The sequence below is a fragment of the Cuculus canorus genome, chromosome 2 (genome assembly GCF_017976375.1).
Source record: "Cuculus canorus isolate bCucCan1 chromosome 2, bCucCan1.pri, whole genome shotgun sequence".
In the NCBI taxonomy this organism is placed as follows: Eukaryota; Metazoa; Chordata; class Aves; order Cuculiformes; family Cuculidae; genus Cuculus; species Cuculus canorus.
The window spans coordinates 25,730,739-25,750,745 of NC_071402.1; the positions used below are offsets into that span (position 1 = coordinate 25,730,739).

The 20,007-nt window shown below is 42.6% G+C and overlaps 1 protein-coding gene across 2 annotated transcripts in view; it reads right to left on the reverse strand.

The window, feature by feature from the left end:
* Positions 1 to 20,007, reverse strand: part of LOC104056783 (neural-cadherin) — a 54,329-nt gene that overhangs the window by 14,591 nt on the left and 19,731 nt on the right. For both annotated transcript variants that reach the window (XM_054060339.1, XM_054060340.1), the window contains exons 7-19: positions 19,123 to 19,265; positions 18,602 to 18,774; positions 18,091 to 18,259; positions 16,655 to 16,825; positions 12,875 to 13,047; positions 12,582 to 12,749; positions 11,402 to 11,651; positions 9,189 to 9,316; positions 7,880 to 8,066; positions 7,577 to 7,720; positions 5,588 to 5,871; positions 2,152 to 3,769; positions 541 to 634 (exon numbers count right to left, since the gene is read on the reverse strand). In XM_054060339.1, coding sequence (XP_053916314.1) covers positions 541 to 634; positions 2,152 to 3,769; positions 5,588 to 5,871; positions 7,577 to 7,720; positions 7,880 to 8,066; positions 9,189 to 9,316; positions 11,402 to 11,651; positions 12,582 to 12,749; positions 12,875 to 13,047; positions 16,655 to 16,825; positions 18,091 to 18,259; positions 18,602 to 18,774; positions 19,123 to 19,265 — 3,702 coding nt within the window. The remainder of the gene's footprint in view (positions 1 to 540; positions 635 to 2,151; positions 3,770 to 5,587; positions 5,872 to 7,576; positions 7,721 to 7,879; positions 8,067 to 9,188; positions 9,317 to 11,401; positions 11,652 to 12,581; positions 12,750 to 12,874; positions 13,048 to 16,654; positions 16,826 to 18,090; positions 18,260 to 18,601; positions 18,775 to 19,122; positions 19,266 to 20,007) is intronic.

Here is a 20,007-nt window from a genome sequence, read left to right on the forward strand (position 1 = left end):
AAGGTTTCTTCCTGCTTCTATGCCATATTAACTATGCAGGGAGACTCAGGCTACTATAGCAGTGACTTTGGAAACAGTGAAAACTCCTAGTTTAGAGAGTGACACTTCTGTCAAAACCTCCAAATGTACATCTCAGCCCTGTCATAAACCTCGGTGTGCACATATCCAATACAAATAAGGTCCTAAAACCAGTGGTGACGCAGGAACAGCAGTCTTCCAGGAGCCTGGATGAAGGAGGATGAAAATTGGTAGGTTTAGGGTTTTTTGTAGCAGCTCCCTGATACTGATTATGGGTATGACGGCGAACAGAAATTTAGAATAGTGTTCTAGCCCATCAGGCAACAGGAAGCAGACTGTTTTGGCACACAGTATAATTTACTGTGCTCTCACATTCTGAAGAGCTACACACAAGTGTTTAACCAACAAAATGCTCTCACACACTTGTTTTCCAAATAAGGTCGTTTAAATACTCCTTATGTTTTTTGAGGGGGGCAAGTTTTCCATACATTTCACCCAACTCCCATTCATCTTTCCAAATACCTTGATGTTTTCCCTTCAAACTGGTAGATTTTGTGATCCCAGTCGTCATCATCAGGGGCAGGGACCTGGCCCAGCACGGTCGTGGGGAGGATACCTAAACCAACATAGCATGTAAGTGGCACAGTCATACCTTTCACACATACAGAAACAGGTTTGCCATTCAAATTTAAGTCTAAACCCTCTATAAAGATAGTCGTGATGGTTCCCTAGAGAAGATGTGCACCAGTTTGCAAATGCCATATGGTGTCCTGCTTATTGGGTGCTTACTTAACAGCTATATAAATTTAATACAACAAAAAGCAACCGGAAGGAAAAAAGGCAAGACACCTGTGAGAACAGTTTTAAGAGATATTCAGCAACAACAACAGAATTACTCATTTTCACTATTTTGGCTGCAGTACCCAATCAACTTACAGAGTGGTTTAGACAGAGATTAGGGTCTGGCAGGATAAACAACCAAAATGCTGACTGGGTTATAAAGGGCAAAACCCAACAGCAGTTTGGAGGAAGTTACAGGAAGATAGAGAGGGTGTCCAAAATACAACAATCATGCTTATATTGAGTAGATGGTAAGACTTTGGGGTGAGATGGAAAGCAGCATGTATTCTGGTGGTTTTGCATCCTCTCAGCAAGGCTCACAAATTAGTATTTTGTTTGTTTGTTTTAGGAAAGCTAATTCTGAAGGACAGATCCACAGGTATCTGAATTCATATATCTACCGAGTGAAGAATCAAGGGCATGTGAGAAGGAAAATATATGACTTCACCTTGTGAAAGGGAACAGCACAAACCCTGACAACTGAGGGAACACATGCAACAAGGAGAGAAAAGTGTACCTATTCTGCAACTGTGGCAACATTCATTGTCGATTTTGCAGGAGGCAGAATACAGGATGCCCTGGTGCTCGATTCCTACCTTACATGAAAGTAACATGCAACATGATAGTAGCCTTCTGATTGTCTCTCCTTAACATTTTAAATAACGAAACATCTGAAGACTCAAACAGTCCCTCTCAGAAATCAACAGTACAGAGGTGTTTAACCTAAAATCCTAAAATGTTTCTATCTGTGTGTTTGGTTTTTTTTTTTCCGTTAAGCTTCTTATGTGGGGACCTTGGATCACAAGAGAACTGCTAGCTAATTGCCAAAGCAAGAAGGGAAAAGTAGTTGTTCTTGCACTGTCTGCGGCAAACATTCACAGAAATTTCCCCCATAACAGCATTTGTCAGCTGAAGGTTTATATGAATGTCTCAGGCAGTTTACACAAGTTCAGCTTAAGAGTATTCACTAAAACTGAATTCAGTCTGGAAGAGGAAAAAGGTTTAAGGAGAAGGAAGAAGATTCGTTACTTGAGTTTTATAGAAACATGCACAGAATAGCAGTTAGCTATGCCCTTCCTTCAAGGCTGGCTCAGTTTCTTCCTCAAGCCGTGTGGCCCAGAGTCCTGTGCCCCACACACCTACAGCTCTCTGGTGGGGCTTAAGCAAATTTCAGTAGCACCTCTACTAAGACCTAAGCTTATGTGTAACAGGACGGATTAATCTTGTGAATCTCACAGCTGCTCCTTTGGCCTTACTGTCACACTTGGAAGCAAGCATCAGGGAGTGATTTACCATCATAGCTGTAAATGAGACATTCCATGTAGCCAGCAGAATGTGGGTGGTCATTTTGGTCTCCAATATTCACAGTCAATGTGTTGGTGGAGCTCATTGGTGGGATCCCGCTGTCTGTGATCAGGATGGGCAGGTAGAACACCTTGTGCACTTCTCTGTCAAAGGTACGCAGTGCCGTGAGCAAGGCACTTCCATTGTGGAAGTCCTGCAAATTGAAGTTAGTCAGACTACCAAAATCACTGAGAAGGCGAAAGGAGAAAGGTGCTCCGTTAGCAGCAGTGTCTCGGTCCTTAGCGTACAACAAAGTAGAGGTCTCATTCATTTGGATGATTTGCGGAGAAGCTGTGTTTTCCCAGACCACTGGGTTATAATGAGCCTCAAACTCTGGCCCATTGTCATTTACATCCTGTAGAGTCACTAAAACAGTGGCACTGCCAGTCAGAGGAGGCTGCCCCATATCAGTGGCAATGACAATAAGCTGGTACTGTGTTACTGTCTCATGATCCAGCAGTCCTGCAACCATCACCCACCCATCACCAGCTACAGAGAACTGGCCACCTGGGTCAGACTTGTTTAGCAGGTGGAAAGAAAACCTTCCATTCAGGCCAGAATCCAAGTCAACAGCAGAAACCTGGACAACTTTGGTGCCAACAGGTGCATCTTCCCCCAGTGCAGCCACTTCATAGAACTGGGGGTAGAAGACAGGAGCATGGTCATTGGAGTCCTCCACATAAATCACACAGTGAGCGATGCTGAAGAAATCCATGTCCTCTGCTTTCACAGTCAAATTGAACACCCTTTCATGAGGCTTCTCAAAGTCAATCCGCTTTCGTAGCCGGATAAAGCCACAGCTGTTCACTTCATCAGTCTCTATAGAGAACTTGTGGTCATTGTCCCCATCAAGGATGCTGAATGCCACCACCGCATTTTCTCCCTCGTCTCTATCCACAGCAGACACCACTGTGACCTCAGTGTTAATACTTGCATTCTCAGAGACAAATGCAGTGTAGATCCTTTGCAGGAAAACGGGAGCATGATCATTTACATCGGTCACCAAAATAGTGGCAGTGCCTGTCCCAGTAAGCCCTCCTCCATCTCTGGCCTCAACCACTACTACGTACTTGTCTTCCTTTTCCCGATCCAGGGACCCAAGCACTGTATAGATGGTGCCACTGACTGAGTCAATTGAAAACAAGTTCAGATTAATTTCATTTTGGACATTCTGAACGATGCTGTATGTTAGCACAGCATTCATACCAGCCTTTGGGTCATCGAGGTCCACTGCTGTCATTTCCATGACAGAACTGTCTGCTGGAGAATCCTCAGGGATGTGGCCCATGAAACAGCCATCTAGCACACAGAGGAAAAGAGGTGCGTTGTCGTTCACATCACTCACTTCTATGATCACATCTGCAAAGCCGGTCAGTCCCTCTCCACTTTCATCGGTTGCAAGAACAAGAAAGCGCCACATTGATCGCTTCTCACGGTCTAACCTTTTATTTGCGCTGATCTCGCCTGTGTTCTCATTGATGCTGAACTCACTATCGGCCCCCTGTCCGTGCAGGGAATAGTTAATGGCATTTTGATCAGCTGCTTGGTCTGGATCTGTTGCAGAAACCTGGAACAAGCCACAGCAGGTAAATGTATGTGTAAAAGAAAAGGGGAAATCACTCTTCTTCTATTGATGGCAGTTGGCGTTGTGCATGCTAAATTAATAGCATGCATTTTAACAGCAAACATTTATTGGTTTGAGTCATTCAGATCAAGTAGTCTTTCAATAAACATCATGCACAGCCTAGGGAAACAAAAAGATCATGTTTATACAGACTAATATATTCATAGTATCATAGTATAGTAAGGGTTGGAAGGGACCTTAAAAGATCATCCAGTTCCAACCCCCCTGCCATGGGCAGGGACATCCCACTAGATCAGGCTGCCCAAGGCCCCATCCAGCCTGGCCTTGAACACCTCCAGGGATAGGGCAGCCACAACATCCCTGGGCAACCTGTGCCAGTGCCTCACCACTCTCACAGTGAAGGAATTCTTCCTAATGTCCAGCCTAAATCCGTCCCTCTCCAGTTTATACCCATTCCTCCTGGTCCTATTCCCACAAGCCTTTGCGAATAGCCCCCCTCCAGCTTTCCTGTCGGTCCACTTCAGGTACTGGAGGGTCGCTATAAGATCTCCTCAGAGCCTTCTCTTCTCTGGGCTGAACATGCCCAACTCTCTCAGCCTGTCCTCGTAGGGAAGGTGCTCCAGCCCTCCAATCATCTTTGTAGCCCTCCTCTGGACCCGTTCCAACAGCTCCACGTCATTCTTACACTGAGGATTCCAGAACTGGACACAGTATTCCAGATGAGGTCTCACAAGACAGGAATCGAGGGGCAGAATCACCTCCCTTGATGGTCTGGTCACGCTCCTTTTGATGCAGCCCAGGACACGGTTGGCCTTCTGGGCTGCGAGCTCACACTGACAGCTCATGTCGAGCTTCTCGTCGACCAGCACTCCCAAGTCCTTCTCTGCAGAGCTGCTCTCAAGCACATCATCCCCCATCATGTACTGAAAATGGGGATTGCCCTGACCCAGGTGCAGGACCTTGCACTTGGCCTTGTTGAACCTCATGAGGTTCTCAGAGACCCACTTCTCCAGCCTGTCCAGGTCCCTCTGGATGACATTCCATCCTTCCGGTGTGTATTCTACTTCCCAGTATGTTTTGGAAAGAGGAAATAACTGCAGGAAGAACAAATGGAAGCAATAACAGATCTGCTGAGTAAATGTTTCTTCTGAAACTCTTTGGAGCTGGAATACAAAGGCAAAGATGTGCTGTTTTCTTCTGAGTGAGCAGAAGGCTGCAAAAACAGGGTGGCCATACAGCCAAGCTGATTATCAGCACAGGCCAGAGAGAACTCCCAGCTCCTGATGTGCATCCAGGGATTGTTTAGGAGACTGCTCATTGGGCCAGTACTCATGCCAGGGACTGCCCAACAACAAAACAATGAAAACTGTTGAGTTCCAGAGTCAAAGAACAAACCCTGGTAATGTTTATTTGGCAGTATAAATGTAGTCAAAGAGTTTGTGACTCAATACACTAGGTACACACACTATGCTTATGCAGTTACTCAAAACACGCTAACTCTGCTTTGAAAAGGAAAGCCCTCATGTTTTTCAACATCTAGAATCATAAAATCATTTAGGTTGGAAAAGACCCTTAAGACCATCAAGTCCAACCATTATTCATACTGGTCAAGGGAGAAAGACAACCATGCAAATTCAAATAGGCTTTCTTTACTCTCTTCTTTAGGGAAAGTTGCTAGCTAAATACTAAGACCGGGGCTCACCCACCGTAAAGAAATTATCTTTTTGGATTTGTGTGCATGGATGGGATTGAGCTGAACAAAAAGTCAGGCCTTCTCCTGCTTTGTGCAAACTGCTTTACCTTTAGGACAAGTACAGGCAGATCTGTGAGCTCCTCCAAGACACTGCCCTGGTACTCATTCTGAGTGAAGACTGGTGCTTCATCATTCATATTGACAACATTGATGATGATAAGAGTGTGGTTTTCCCACTTTCCATCAGAAGCTACAAGCCAGAGCTCATAACGTTGTTCTTGTTCATAATCCAGAGGCTGAGCAATGAAGACAGTTCCAGTCTCAGGTTCCACATCAAAAATTCCTTTCACGTTTCCTGATGTGATCTGATACCTTAGTTTGGCATTTGCACCTACAAGAGAAAGCAAATGACGTTCTGGATGCTCAATCCAGCTACGCAGAGTGGATGTGTAGCCAAGAGAAATCTTATACACCCAGATGCTTATAGTATGTGTGGGAGATAAAACACAGACACAACCACAAACAGAATGATCCATGTATGTGATTTGAAGGATTTATGTATGGTAGATTGTGGGTTAGGTCTGCATTTATATTTAATAATATAATTTGCAGTCACAGACAAGCACCTGTTTATTGACAATGAAGGAATTGTGTGCTTCTAATTTATTGCATAGTCATCTGCCAATAAGAAAAAAATAACATACTATTAAAATATTAGAAGCTATTTTTGTTCAATGTTTCCTAAGCCTCCCGTTTCAAATGCAAATATTCCTTAACTTTTTCTTTTTTTAACCACTGGATGGTGCTAAAATACCAAAGAAGTCCTCTATTTTGAGCAAGAATTCATCTCAGCAGAACATTCCAGCTGTACAACAGCAGTTGTTTGATTGCTGCACAACATTTAGGAACAAGAGAAATACAGTTATTTGGTGCTTCATGCTTCCTTACATGAAAAGGAAAAAAAAATACATGACTGCATTCCAGAACAGAAAATAATTACCCAAATTAAATAGGTGAACTGCTAGAGGTAGAAAGAACATTCCACATATTCTGTTTTGAGTCAACTGTGCATGAGAAGACTAGAGCAACACGGATGGCAAGAAAGTAAAAAGGCTGTCCTCCACATTAGTGCTTGAAACAGCTTGGCTGCCTTTGCAGCATGAGTTTGAGCATCGCTTGCTTTTGCCAAGTTCTCTCAAGTGCAGCAGCTGGTTTTCAATTGCCTCTTTACTTCTCCATCCTGGGCACTAAGAGATATAGGCATTACAGCACTGCTACCAAAAGGAACAGTCAACTCCCACCTGCTCCCAGCAACATGTTCCTCTGGTGCTCAGTTGCACTCTGCCACCGATGCACCAGCTTGCCTCCTTTTTTTCAATAGGTTTGTTTTTCTCCAGAAAGTTGAGCTGGACCAATTTATGAAAGAAGCAAAAAAGCCACAGCAGAAGCAAAGACAGGAAATGACTGGTGGTGCGCACTGTTGGACAGGTTCAGCCCATCCAGTCTACCACACTGTAGGGGCAGTTTAATACCATCAGAGCTGATGTAAGTGTGAGCCCAAGAAAGAAGGTGTGGCTTTCCCTTTTTTCCTTTCTTATTCCTGCCTTCTCCCTGCCTTCACTTCTGGCCATGACATCCTATATTTTACACTATTTGTCCGATTCTTCCAGAAGCACATTCAACCTGCTAACTCACCAAAAAAAAACCCAAAAAGGTTTGGGTTTCTTGCAATAGTTGAAGGTAAAACTGACTCCCAGGAATATCTGGAAAGCACAGGAGTCAGAACAAAGCAAGCACATGCTCAGGACTGAGTGAGGTTTTACGTTACTTCTCGTGAAGTTACAGCAGGGTTGACTGCAGGTGATTTCATTCTTTCCCAAGTGGATTGCCAAATAGCTTAACCTTTACACTGAGAACCTGAGCACCTAACAAACGAAAATGCTCCTGAGTGCCCAGAACTTCTCACTTTTATGAAGGCCTGAAATGTTTAATCACCTCCTGAATGCAGAGATTTGCTTGTCCATGAAGGAAGTAGCCCCATACACAACACATAGTAATACCAAGAGGACATAGAAAGACATGCAGGGTCCACTCACCCTCATCTTCATCATCTGCTGTTGCTGTCACAACAGGACTTCCCACATCCCTGTCCTCATCTATGCTGACCTCATACAATGACTGAGGAAATGCGGGAGCATTGTCATTCACATCACTGACAAAAATCCTTATGTAGGCTGTGTCTAAGAAGGAGATGCAAAAAGAACACGCAGAGTAGAAATGGCAGAGGTGGAATACCTTGTTGTTCTCCAAACAGCTCACAATCCTCCCAAATCTAGAAAAGTTAAGGAAGACAATCTCTGATATCTTTTATCCAATAAATAATTCCCTACTAGTTTTACCTGTGTTGGGCTGCCCACGAACACCAGGTCTAGCAGATTCTGAAGAGTCCTGAGACTGCACTTCAATCAAGTAAGAGGCTCTTTTTTCTCTGTCAAAAGATGCATAGGTGGAAATAATTCCTGTCTCAGGCTCAATGGTGAAGAACTGGTAATCCTTGCTAGCATCTTTCAATATTAAGTAGTGAACCTAAAAAGGAGATAGTTGAGAGGTTGCATTTTCCATTCTCATTTGTATGTACAAGTGTTGTGACCTCCCTCTTCCCCAGTAGCTTCCTGCGTCTGCCTGCAAAGTAGCAACACAGAGGAAAGACAGTTCATCCGGACATAATATTTCAAAATCTTTTGCCCATTTTGATAAAAAAAACCCAGAATTCTCAAACAGAACAACCAGTGATATCAAGGCCCATCGAGCCCAGTTTCTGATCTCCAACAGTGGACAGTAAGAGCAGTTAAGAAAGACTGTGAATAACAAAAGGACAGACAGTGTAGGGAATGACATCTTCCCTGGTGTCTCCTTAGCTTCTAGCAACCCACTGCGCTTCTGATCTCAAAAATGGGGTGAGAGTTTGGATCCTGTTCAACAGGTCTGAAAAAATTAAAACCTCCACTGATGAAAGCTATTCACATTTTACCCTTTAACAAAGGTTTTGCTTCCTCCTCTGAAGTCGTGACCACAGCATCCCCAAGTCATGACTACAGCACTGCCAGGCAGTTCTGCCACACAGGTTGCGCTTCAGAAGTTGCAAAATGAGTTACAGAACCGCAGATCTCTACTAGCCAGAGCTTCCTCCCAGAAGAGCTAGAAGGACTTTTGGAAAAGGCTCAGGAAAATGAAGAAAAAATGACAACTTTCCTTCATAACATTGTTTTTTTCCTGGGGTTCACCAGTGATGGTGAAAGAAAATGTTATTTAATTGACCATATTCAAAAGGCCATGTTTGACTGAACAAAATCATCAATGGTCAATTGAATAACGAGCTGAAGAGGCAAGAGTTTGGGAACATGTTCTTCAGTCACCTCTACTTGTCTCAGCATGGGAGCAATCCTGAGAATCAAACAGCAGTGCTTTGTCATGGTTGCTGGATCAGGATGAGCTGCTATGATGCAGGATCCCAAGATCATGAACAGCATCTTCTCTGCTTGCATCCCATGTGCCAGCACATCAGGCATATGCTAGACAAGTGTTCCACAAGTGCTGTAAGAAGTGTTTGTGGCTCATTACCCTGTCATCTGCTGTCTGCGTACTCTCACTAATTACAATACTAAAACTTGCCTATTGGGAGGAAAAGAATTGGATGTAAGGTCAAACCTCTCCATGTAGGCCAGAATCCAAGTCCGTAGCTAACACCTGGACCACAGATGTGCCAACATCAGCTCCTTCTGGCACAGACACCTCGTAGTTAGAAGACACAAAGAACGGAACATTATCATTGACATCTGCAAAAGGAGGTGATGGGGACCACAGTGAGAAAATGTCTGAAGACTTTTTTTACTACATTTTTTCCCACAGTCTTAATTTTGCTTGGAGAAAGAACTCACGGTGTTCGTGGTAAGAAGCAATCCTGCTTTGGGTTTTCCCATTTTCCTGGCAGCCGTCAGGAGGCATTTTATAAGACATTGAGCAGTTTCTGGGAGACAGCGTCCTAATCTCAGCTAAGATACTAGCTAAGAACTTGACCAGCAATGATCTTACCGGAAGTCCATGAATGCCAGGACCCTGAGGCCTTTCATCCACAGACTATAAAGAGCTGGTTATCTACAACAGTAGTTAATTTCAGTATTTTATTAAGAGCTGATTAAAATAAATTGGAATGTCTGTAAACAGTCTTCCCTGGCCTTCGTAAGGTTATGTTAGGCTGTAGGACCTAATGATTATTTAGGATGCAGTTGGATATTAGCCTCCCCTCATCTAACTACTGGCATATGTCCAAAGGAAGCATGCTTATCTTTCCACTCTTGTTATCCTGCTCTAAGGAATGGGATCCCCTTTCCTATGAGCTGGATCACACAGTCCCATGTCAACAGTGCTTGTTTCGTTGTTCTGAGAGAGACTGACTCTCTGGAGAGAAAAGAGCTAGCTGGGATCTGACATACTCTGCAGCTGTGTAATTGCCAGATCCAACAAAAGGGACATGGTAAGATTGTGCAGGTGACAGAATGGAAAAGCCGTCCCTGTAGTGGCTGTTTGCAGTCAGGTCAGATGAGGCAACACACACACCCACATTACGCTCATACCAGTGCTAGTCCTGCTTGTCTTCCTTGCCAGGCCTCTGTAGAGACTTAAGCTAGAAAAAAATATGCCCAGTATTTCGAAGGGCCAGTTTCTGACACATTTTTCTCCCTAAAATTGCCTTTTTCCCCAAGTTTCCAGTGTGGGCTTCCATGAATCCCATTTTCTTTCTTTCCTATATGCAAAATCATCTGCAAAAACTTCTTTACTAACAGGCTTTTTTATTTTTGCATATTTTATAGAAAAGAACATGTCTCGTTAGTGATAAGTTTCAGCAAATTCATTGTGTGCTTGTGCATAAATAAAGGACAATTCTGCATATGAAACTTTTTGATTGCTATTTCTCTCTTAAAGGTGTTTGGCCTACTTTTCTAAAACTAATGCATGTATGTGTGTAAACCTTCTTCTTTTTTTTATTAAATACTAAGTTATTAAAGAAAGATTTTTGCTTGTGAGTAAAATTAAGTTTCTACCAAATTCTGATACCAATAACTGCACTACAGGAAAAAATTTCTGTGACAGAGTCCATAACCTACAATAAGGCACAAACCCTGACTTGAAGCACTCCTGCTGTACAAACCTGAAGGGGTTTTGCAGTGGTGGACTGTGGAAGACAGGACAATACTGTGATAAAGTGAAGCAGGGAAGTTGGATTCCCACTCAAATTACCACTTGGTGGTAAGCTTATTCATATTTTTATCTAAATGACTACCTATCAAAGTTACTCCATTAATGCTTCAAAACGCAGGGATTAAAATCTGATTTATAGTTCTATGCAGATCTATAGTACAGCCTTACAAAATGATCGCCCTATAAGGAGGGTTGGATCAAATCTTTGAAAACTGTACCTATTGTCAGGACCCTTGCATTTTTGTTTCTAACCTCAATATTAAACAGAAAATTCAGAGTGGGTTTCTGTTTGATATCTATCTTGGCTGTTTCCTCTAACACAGAACATTTCCAATAATACTCATTTCCTTCCAATAGCCTGGGGACATTTACTAGATTTTTCCTTCTATCAAAAGAAAACCTTTGCTATTGCACTTATAAAAGCAGACACTACTCTTGCAATAGCACTTATACAGCCTATTTTTGCATTATCACATTTTATAGTCGAACTTAGAAATAGTCCCAAACATACCTTTTTAATGACCGCACAACTAACTTTTGTGGTACAGAAACATACAAAGCACTCTTAGATGGCTTGCCATTTCACAGACAGTACCTTAATACATGATGTTAAACTAAAAATAACAAGAATTTTTAAGTGTTCTAACAGCAGCAAAGCTTACCTGTTATGTTCACACAAACAGTGGCAAAGGAAGCTAAAGGAATCATTGCTACATTTTGTGCCCGGACTGTCAAGGTGAAAAACTTAGTTGTCTCAAAGTCAAGTGGTTCAGCGACTAGAAGAGAAGCAGATCCATCAGCTCTGTTTGGCTTCAGATAGAAACGAACTGGCATATTAGTCTCTGGAACTTGACCCTCCTCCAGATTATACGTAACCCTGGGATCACCGAGAGGGGATGTGGCTTTGATAGTCTGAAGAAGAAAAGAGCCACCACATACGTTCATGAAGCACAGTGTTGCAAGTGTTAAATTGTCCAGTTTGATGGCAAAAACATACATGCACGCATGTTATCCAAAACCATACATGCCTGTATGACTCATATAACAGACAAAAGAAAACCATTTACAGAGCTGAGTTTCATTTTACAACACACAGGTTTGATGCAGGTCTTTAATCAGCAGCAAATTCACCTGCCTGCAAACGGGCCAAGCAAGAACTGCATCACTGGCTAAAGGAAATCTCTCCTCTCTTCCCCTTTTAAAAAAAAAGCAATCCAAAAGGATACTGAGTAGTGCTTTTTACCAGGCAAGATACAAAATCTAATTACTAGATACTAATTAGAATTAGTATCTACAAGATACTAAATTGTTTCCAAATGCTTGGATATTACATACAGGAGGAGGAAGGCAGGAATTATCTCACAATTTACAAAGAGACTATCCTTAAACAATAAATCTGTACAGGTTAAAAAGGAATTGATTTGGGTTAGAAGAGCCCACAGCAAACTACAGACATTCCATTTAGCTAAACTGAGAAAAGCTGTAGGAAAGATGCAGGCAGCAGAGGCCACTGAGGATGGAGGAGAGAGGGGCTGGCCCTTGGTGAGAACACCCAAGGATTCCTCACGCAGACAGGGCATGAGTTTTGCTTCTGTGGGAACATATCCTGACAATCATTGGTGCAAGAAGTCACCACGAAAACTGCTGCCAGCTGAAATGCCAGCCTAGTCTGCAACAGGTACTCCCGACAAACACTAATGGGGTACACAGCTGTGAAGGCTGATAAGGAAACAGCACAGCACAGTGGGTATCTGCATACTTTTGACACAGAGACAGAGCACAACAGAGGAAGAAGCCAAAATGAAAAGAAGAGGGAGGGAAGTAATTGCACTTTTAACATACCACTATCTTAGTGTCAGGAATGGTGTTTTCGGGGATGGTTACCCAGTATCTGCTCTGCTCCCACTGGGGTGCCTGGCTGAGTGCATTAGTGACAGTTACCGTTAGCTCCACAGTGCTGCTTCTGTTCCCTCCATCTGTCGCTACAATATAGCGACTAATGCGGGTTGTCTACAAAAGGAAGAAGATTGAGGATATTTGCAAACCATTTCATACAAATCAAGGGATTGCAATTAACCCTCTGCAATAAGTTTAAGAGGTTGGAGGCTGCTTTCTTCCAAGCAGAGTTGCATTACCTGAGATAATGGGCGGTTCACATATACCCAGCCCGTGCTGGGGTTGATCTGGAAGTATTCCAGTTGATGCTCTAACATTGAGTATGTGACAGCAGCATTCACACCTTGGTCACTGTCACGAGCTGCAACACAGAGGAAACTCATCCCCACTGGAGTGTCTTCACTGAGGAAGTCTTTAAAAAGACAAAAGTATCATCAGCAGGTCTCATTCTGGTTTACCAGGCTGTGTATAATAGAAATCCCCACGTAAAACCTCAGTCCCTTTCACAGGGAATTAAATCTGTCCATAATGAGGCAGGTTATAAACTATCATCACCAACCGAGTGTCTACAGTCCTCTTTTATCTTCCCCTTTCTTCTTCCTCGATACGCTGAGTTGTTAAGCCAGCTGTCAGTGAAGCAGGTTTACTGACTACACCACTGCCAGCACTCATGTCCCTCCACGGTGGTGCTGGCAAACCCTGCGGCTGCCTGCACACCCGCTGCTTCAAATCACAGCCCGGGCTGCTGGGCTCAGCTGCTAATAAGAGCAGGTTGGATTCCAACCATGTGAATTGTGAATTCCATGTGAATTGAATTAATCCTGATTGTGAGTGATGGCAGCAGCACTGTCAGCAAACGGCAGTAGGTAATCACCACGCATGAAGACTCAGGTCATAGTGAAGATCTCTCCCAGCACCCCAGTGTTTTGGAGAAGCTGCCCAGGGCAAGAGTACAATGATCTTTTCATGTGTCCTTTTCCTTAGGTCTCACTCCATCTGAGACAGAGGCTGTGTCTTTGCGTCTGAAGTCCAAGACAGACCAATCCTTCTTTGAACGTGCTTTTATAAACACCATCTAAATATCGGATGGCAAAGAGTCGCGCAGTTGAAGTACCCATTGCACAGAAGAGCAATTCCTTTTGTCTTCCTAAAGCCTGACTTCTGGCAGGGACACCAATAAAATTATAAGAAATGTTGAGCAGTCATTTCCTACTCCCCTCCTCTCTGCATGATTTTGTATAAAGCAATCTGTATTCCTGCCAGCTGCCTCTCTTCCGCATCCCAGTCTTTAGATTGCTCTGATATAACCTTGGTCCTATTCCTCCTTCCATCCTCAGCTGTCCGGTCCCAATTCCTCTTCCAAGCAGCCACTGGTGCTTGCCTGATTGGGTTTTTGAGCCATTTCCAAGCACCAAGACTCCATCAGCTCAGTGTATTGAAACAGCCCTGGCAGTGGGAAGGCCATTGCAGTTAGATTTAGACAATCCAGTCAGTCTAGTTACTGACCTCTTGTCCAGAAACTGTTCAGAAACATTTGTTTATCTTTGATATCCCTTGTATTTGTTTCCTTTAGCATTTTTGAGTTGGGACAATCAGATTTGCATGCTATTTATAAAGTGGAGTGGCCATGTTTTCTGTTTTGATTTTGTTCCTTAATGCCTACAGTCTGTGGCTGTGGGGCACTAAAATCTTAAACTACCACGACCACTTGCTCTATGAACACAAATTTGAGCTTTAATTAGCTTACATCACCCCCCAGGATATTTAATTGGCCTAAGACTCATGTCTCTGGTATGTCAGTAACAACCAAAGCCAGTCTCAGAAGACATTTACTGGCACTAAAATAGATTAATGAAAATGGAATTTATTGCTAAAAAACACTGTAAAATATCTTTCTTTTGTGGTTTTCCTGTGTCAATGATTCTATGAAATTTATGCTTTCATAGTCCAATCCTGTTAAATTGCATAAGAAACAATACAAGAAACAATGCAAAATTACTTGGAAGGGCTGTACTCTCATTTTATGTACTTCTGCTTGCTGCTGGCACAACTCTAATACCATCCCTGCACACAGAGTTAAGCATTTCTTTACTGTCTGTTTTACAGGAAGGTGATCAGATGCATAGCTTAAACCAGGGATTTGACCAACATCCTAATGCAGATGAACAAAGAACTAGCAGTTTCCAGGATGAACAGAAACCTATGACTAATGGCATTTGATCTTGTTAGAGAAAAAGCTATTTTTAATTCTGTGACGTAAAACATTGATTACTTATGTATAGTTGCTGGAAAAGTGCTATGCATAAAGTGACCTCATTATTTGCAGTTTTCCCATCCTAAAGGGCTGTCTTTGCTTCAAGACCATTGCTGGTTCTCTGTGTTCATAAAAAGACAAAAAAATCTGTCTGTTCCTCAGAAGTGCTGAAGTCACCATGATTGCCAAATAGAATTAAAGAATCATATAAAAGTTTGGGTTGGAAAGGACCTTAAAGATTATTTAGTTCTAACCCCTCTGCCATGGGCAGGGACACCACCCACTAGATCAGGCTGCCCGAGGCCCCATCCAACCTGGCCTTGAACACCTCCAGGGATGGGGCAGCCACAACTTCCCTGGGCAACCTGTGCCAGTGCCTCACCACTCTCATAGTGAAGAAATTCCTCCTTATGTCTAGGCTAAATCTGCCCCTCTCCAGTTTATACCCATTGCCCCTCGTCCTATCACTACAAGCCTTTGTAAACACTCCTTTCCCAGCTTTCTTGTAGCCCCTTCAGGTACTGGAAGGTCGCTATAAGGGTGTCCTCAGAGCCTTCTCTTCTCCAGGCTGAACAAGCCCAACTCTCTCAGCCTGTCCTTGTAGGGGTGGTGCTCCAGCCTCTCAGCTTCACTACTTTAAAAAAAAATAAAAGTGGGCAATTTCACCTGAAACACATGTTTGAAGGTAGAGCAGAAAGGTTCGTCTTTGCACAAACATTATCTTTACCTCAAGGACTTCTCTCCTCTGTCTGAAAATATTTCTCTCCAGTGAAATCACTCCCACCTCACTTCTCAGTGCTGCTTTGGCCAGGTTTGCACAAACCACTGGTAGGAATGCAGAAACAGGTATTCCCAATCTACATCAATTTAGCACTTGGAGTTAGTTGCTATAAGATACTCTAAAAGGTGCAACACAATCTTCTTTCTGTCTTTGTGCATAACTCTGAAGTGCAGATATAGATATGTAGACTATTTCCTAGCAGGTCACTTCTCCTTATTAAGGATGACTTACTTATGGGCCATATTCATTTTAATAAGTCATTGGTGCTTGACATTTCTATAGAACTGGCAGAACGTCTCCAACATAGAGTTGTTTATACATTTTTTGCCATTCTTGGCAAGGCAATTACATAAGGGCAGGCCTTTCCTAGTCCAGCACCTAGGGAGTACGCCCCTCTCTTGGGAGTGATATCATGTGTAGAGGGTCCGAGTGTACTGAAGTGCAGGATTTTACTGGAGAAGCATCAAGTAAAACTAAAGGAAAGACTGACGAAAAGCTCCCCATGTGGGAATGAAAAAGGGAATGGTATCAAGGGAAATGGGAAAAGTGAGCTCAGCAGCACAGTTACAGGAGGCATCAGGGCTCATAGCCAATTGCAGGATAGAAGACAAGAATTTTGTTCTGTTGACAGTTGCTCTTCATTGGGGTTGATAACTTCTCAGCTAGGATGTCATGTTTTGTTTTGGGACATCAAATAAAAATCCTGTGTGCAGAAAAACTGGGCAAGGAAAAGACACAAAGGGAAGGAATCACACCTGCCTAATATGTAGCACTGAAGACTGACAATGTTTTTAAGAGTATTACAATGAATAAGCCACAAGAACAGCAACAAATTCTGTATATTTCCACTGACAATGAATTAAGAGGTAATTGACTTAGTGGACAGCAAAGGAAAATTGATCACCTAAAACCTGACCATTGTTATAAAGAATACTGACCGGGTTCATGTCACAGTATCAGGACAGGCAGTTAAGAAACACTCACACTGATAGCGACTGTTTTCAAACTTGGGATCGTTGTCATTGACGTCAGCAATAAAGATGGTGACTTGACAAATACCAATCAGCGGTTCCAGTGCTTGGTCGGTGGCAATAACAGACAGCGTATACTCCCTCTGCTTCTCCCGGTCAAAACTCTGCGTGGTTGTGATGACTCCTGGGAACACAGACACCCCCTGTTCTGTGTGTTACAGCCTTGGGACCAAATTTGCAGAAAGGGACCAGCACGTCTTCCACAGAAAAGGAAGCTCTGACTCTGTGACTGCTCGCAGTACTACTGTCAAGCTTATTCCATAGCAACCCAGCAATGCGTCTCTTGGACAAGATCAACTCTAGTTCTGCTGTCTCTCCTCTTCTCACATGCCACATGCTGCCAGGGGTCAACAGCTTTTTCTCCTGCCCTGATAAGGAGCTTCAGTCTGAGTACCTTGTTATCTCACTCCTCATGGAGCAGAGAAGGACTTTCTCCTACTCATTGAGAGGCATCTTTTAGGTTTACACCAGTGACACTCCAAGAAACTGAATATTTCAAAACCAGCCTGTTGTTACTCTGGGGAATAGTCACGCTATAGAAAGCACAAGTGATGAGATCAAAGACATCTCTAATATAGGATTTTATAGAATTTTGTTGAACAGCCTAAAATAGGGTAGAATCACATAGCTCAGTTAATAAATCAAACAATTTTCCCCAGTACACAGTTTTTCCTCTCTACTGACCAGGTCCCTCCCTATTTCAGCTCTTTTCTCTGTCTGGGAGACTTTAAACTGGCCTTGTGGAGGCCAGTTCCAGACCTATGTCTCTACTATGCTAAGGACTGGGATTCTGCTGCTCTGTTGTCAGCCCTTCCAGTTTCCTGCACAGTCCTGGATACACAAATATCACATCTTATTGTTTCGACTATAAAAGCATCAATGTCTTCTACAACTCCTTCACCTGAAATGCATCAAATTTCTCTGTCACTGCCTTGTCCTGGTATGAGGGTTTTGACTCTATAAGCACTGCATGGGACATCCTATTTGTGCATGAGATGAGAAATAAATCATTTAAAAGTACTGTCAGGACACACTGAAGGGAAGAACAAACTCAAGCTGTTAAGTCACATTTTTACTTTGCATTTTTATATAGCTACACTCAATCCAATAGGAAGATCACTGACACAGAATAGCTTTGTAACTTCTTATTAAACGGGTTTGTTTCCCTACTTCATTTTTTATTTAAATCACTGTCTCCTTAATTTAATCTATTTTCACAGCTATCCATATAGTCTGAAATTTTTCAGTGTTCATTCTACAAACAGCTAGAGCTAACCCAGCAGTATCACTGTTAAAACATGAGCCCACATGGACATGCACATACAGTGGCACTATCATTACAATCCAACAGCCTTTTCATTTTATCTCTGTAACTTGAAAGCTACTCACCTGTGTCTGGGTCAATGCTGAAGCCTAGGGAAGCTCCATCTCTATGCATGAGCCCATACTTCACTTCTCCGTTGACGCCAAGGTCTGCATCGTAGGCTTCCACCTGTAGCACATACGTGCCTGGAGGCTGATTCTCCAGAACCCAGGTGCTGTCACTGTAGTAAGCGCACTAAAAATACACCCAAACATACAACTCTACATATTACACAGAGTGACATGAATTTGCTGCACAGTGTCAATATTTCTTCCAGCACATGTCAAAAGAACTCAGAAGAAAATCACTTACGTTACTTATACTCAAAAAGAAATCAAGTTCTAAGGCAGAGGAAGTAAAAAGAAAGGAGAATGGAGACTTTAAAATTTAAGTATAAAGAAAGCTAATTGTGTTCACTTACAGATTCATTCTGCTCTGCAAACAGTCCTTTCAGCCACCAGCAATCATCAGTGGCCAAAAAGAGTCTATAACCCCAATTATGGATGGGAAAAGAATATCTGTAGAAAGACATCTTACCTCTCTGAAGACAGGCTTATTGTTATTAATGTCGTTAACTCCTACAATAACCTCAGCAAAACTGCGGAGAGGGGTGGGTCCCCCTGAGGCATTATCGTCTATTGCAGTGATGTTCAGTGTGTATCGTGGTCCTTTCAGGTTCGGTGGTGGGTTTCTGCGTAGTTTAATGATACCTAAATTTGGAAGCATTAGGTGTCATTTTCTTTTACCATGTAAACAAACAGAGCCAAGCAAGCATCATGTTTCTCTTCCGCTGTATTTTTGGTTCAGTTTGTGTTTTGGTTGTAAAGTACAGGATTTTGTCATCTCAGACCACACAGTCCTAAGATCAGGAGGACAGATTTTGGGTTCTATTTGGAGAATGACCATCATATCAAAGAGCTAACTTTCATTGATTCAAAGCATTCCTGTTTGCAGATTGTATTAATATGGTGCTTAGTTCTGATTTTTGTCACTCAGGTGAAGCAGAGCCAGGACAGATCAGAGAGTAAATAACTGTGTTCTAAACCTTCTTTCCTTACCTTTCTGACTGTCCAGTTCAAAGTTACCCTCCTCGTTGCCTCCTGTAATTAGATATAGCAGCCCATCTCCATCAGGGTCCTTTGCCCGAACAGTAGCCACTAAGGTACCGGGACCAGCATCTTCCGAAAGGAAAGTTCTGTAACTGATGCACACAAGGGAGCAACAGAAGCACATTCAGTATCAGAACAACCATCATTATGTCATCAGCCAAGAACTGTAAATTCACTATGAATGTCATTCTTTTTAAGACTGGGGCATGCAATCATGCAACCTTTAATCATTTTAAGATGAGACTTTGATCATCTCTGTTCAGCATATATTTTAGCACTGTAATCCCGCATTTTTGGTACATGTAATTCCAAGGATGTTTTGGAAGTTATTAATATGCACCATATTACATTGCACTGCAAACCACGATCACTTATCTCCTAAAGATGAGACAAAGCACTACTATCTGTCAGGCAGTGCTTCTTCTGTCCGTATCTACCAAGGGAAAGCATCAGATACTACAGAGATGATGTAAACCTGTACATAATTTTGTAATTGAATGCATTTACGTTTTGTATTTAAAATGTGTTCATACTTTAAACTTATGCAAAGAAATAGAAATTCTATAAGGAGAATAGAATATATAAGGGGAGGGGAGGAGAGGGGAGGGGAGGCATTTTTAACAAACAGGGCCTTGTGAAGTTAGTTTGTTATACAATCTGCTGATCATAACATTAAGTTCTAATGTTTGCTAACTACTATCTTAATCTGTCATATAGTTATACAAAGACAATCCCTTTGAGACGCAGAAGTCAACACAGTCAAATTCATTTCCCATAGAGTTAAATCATTTATTCATTCTGTTCTCTCTATAAAACAGTTGCTCCATGAGGTCA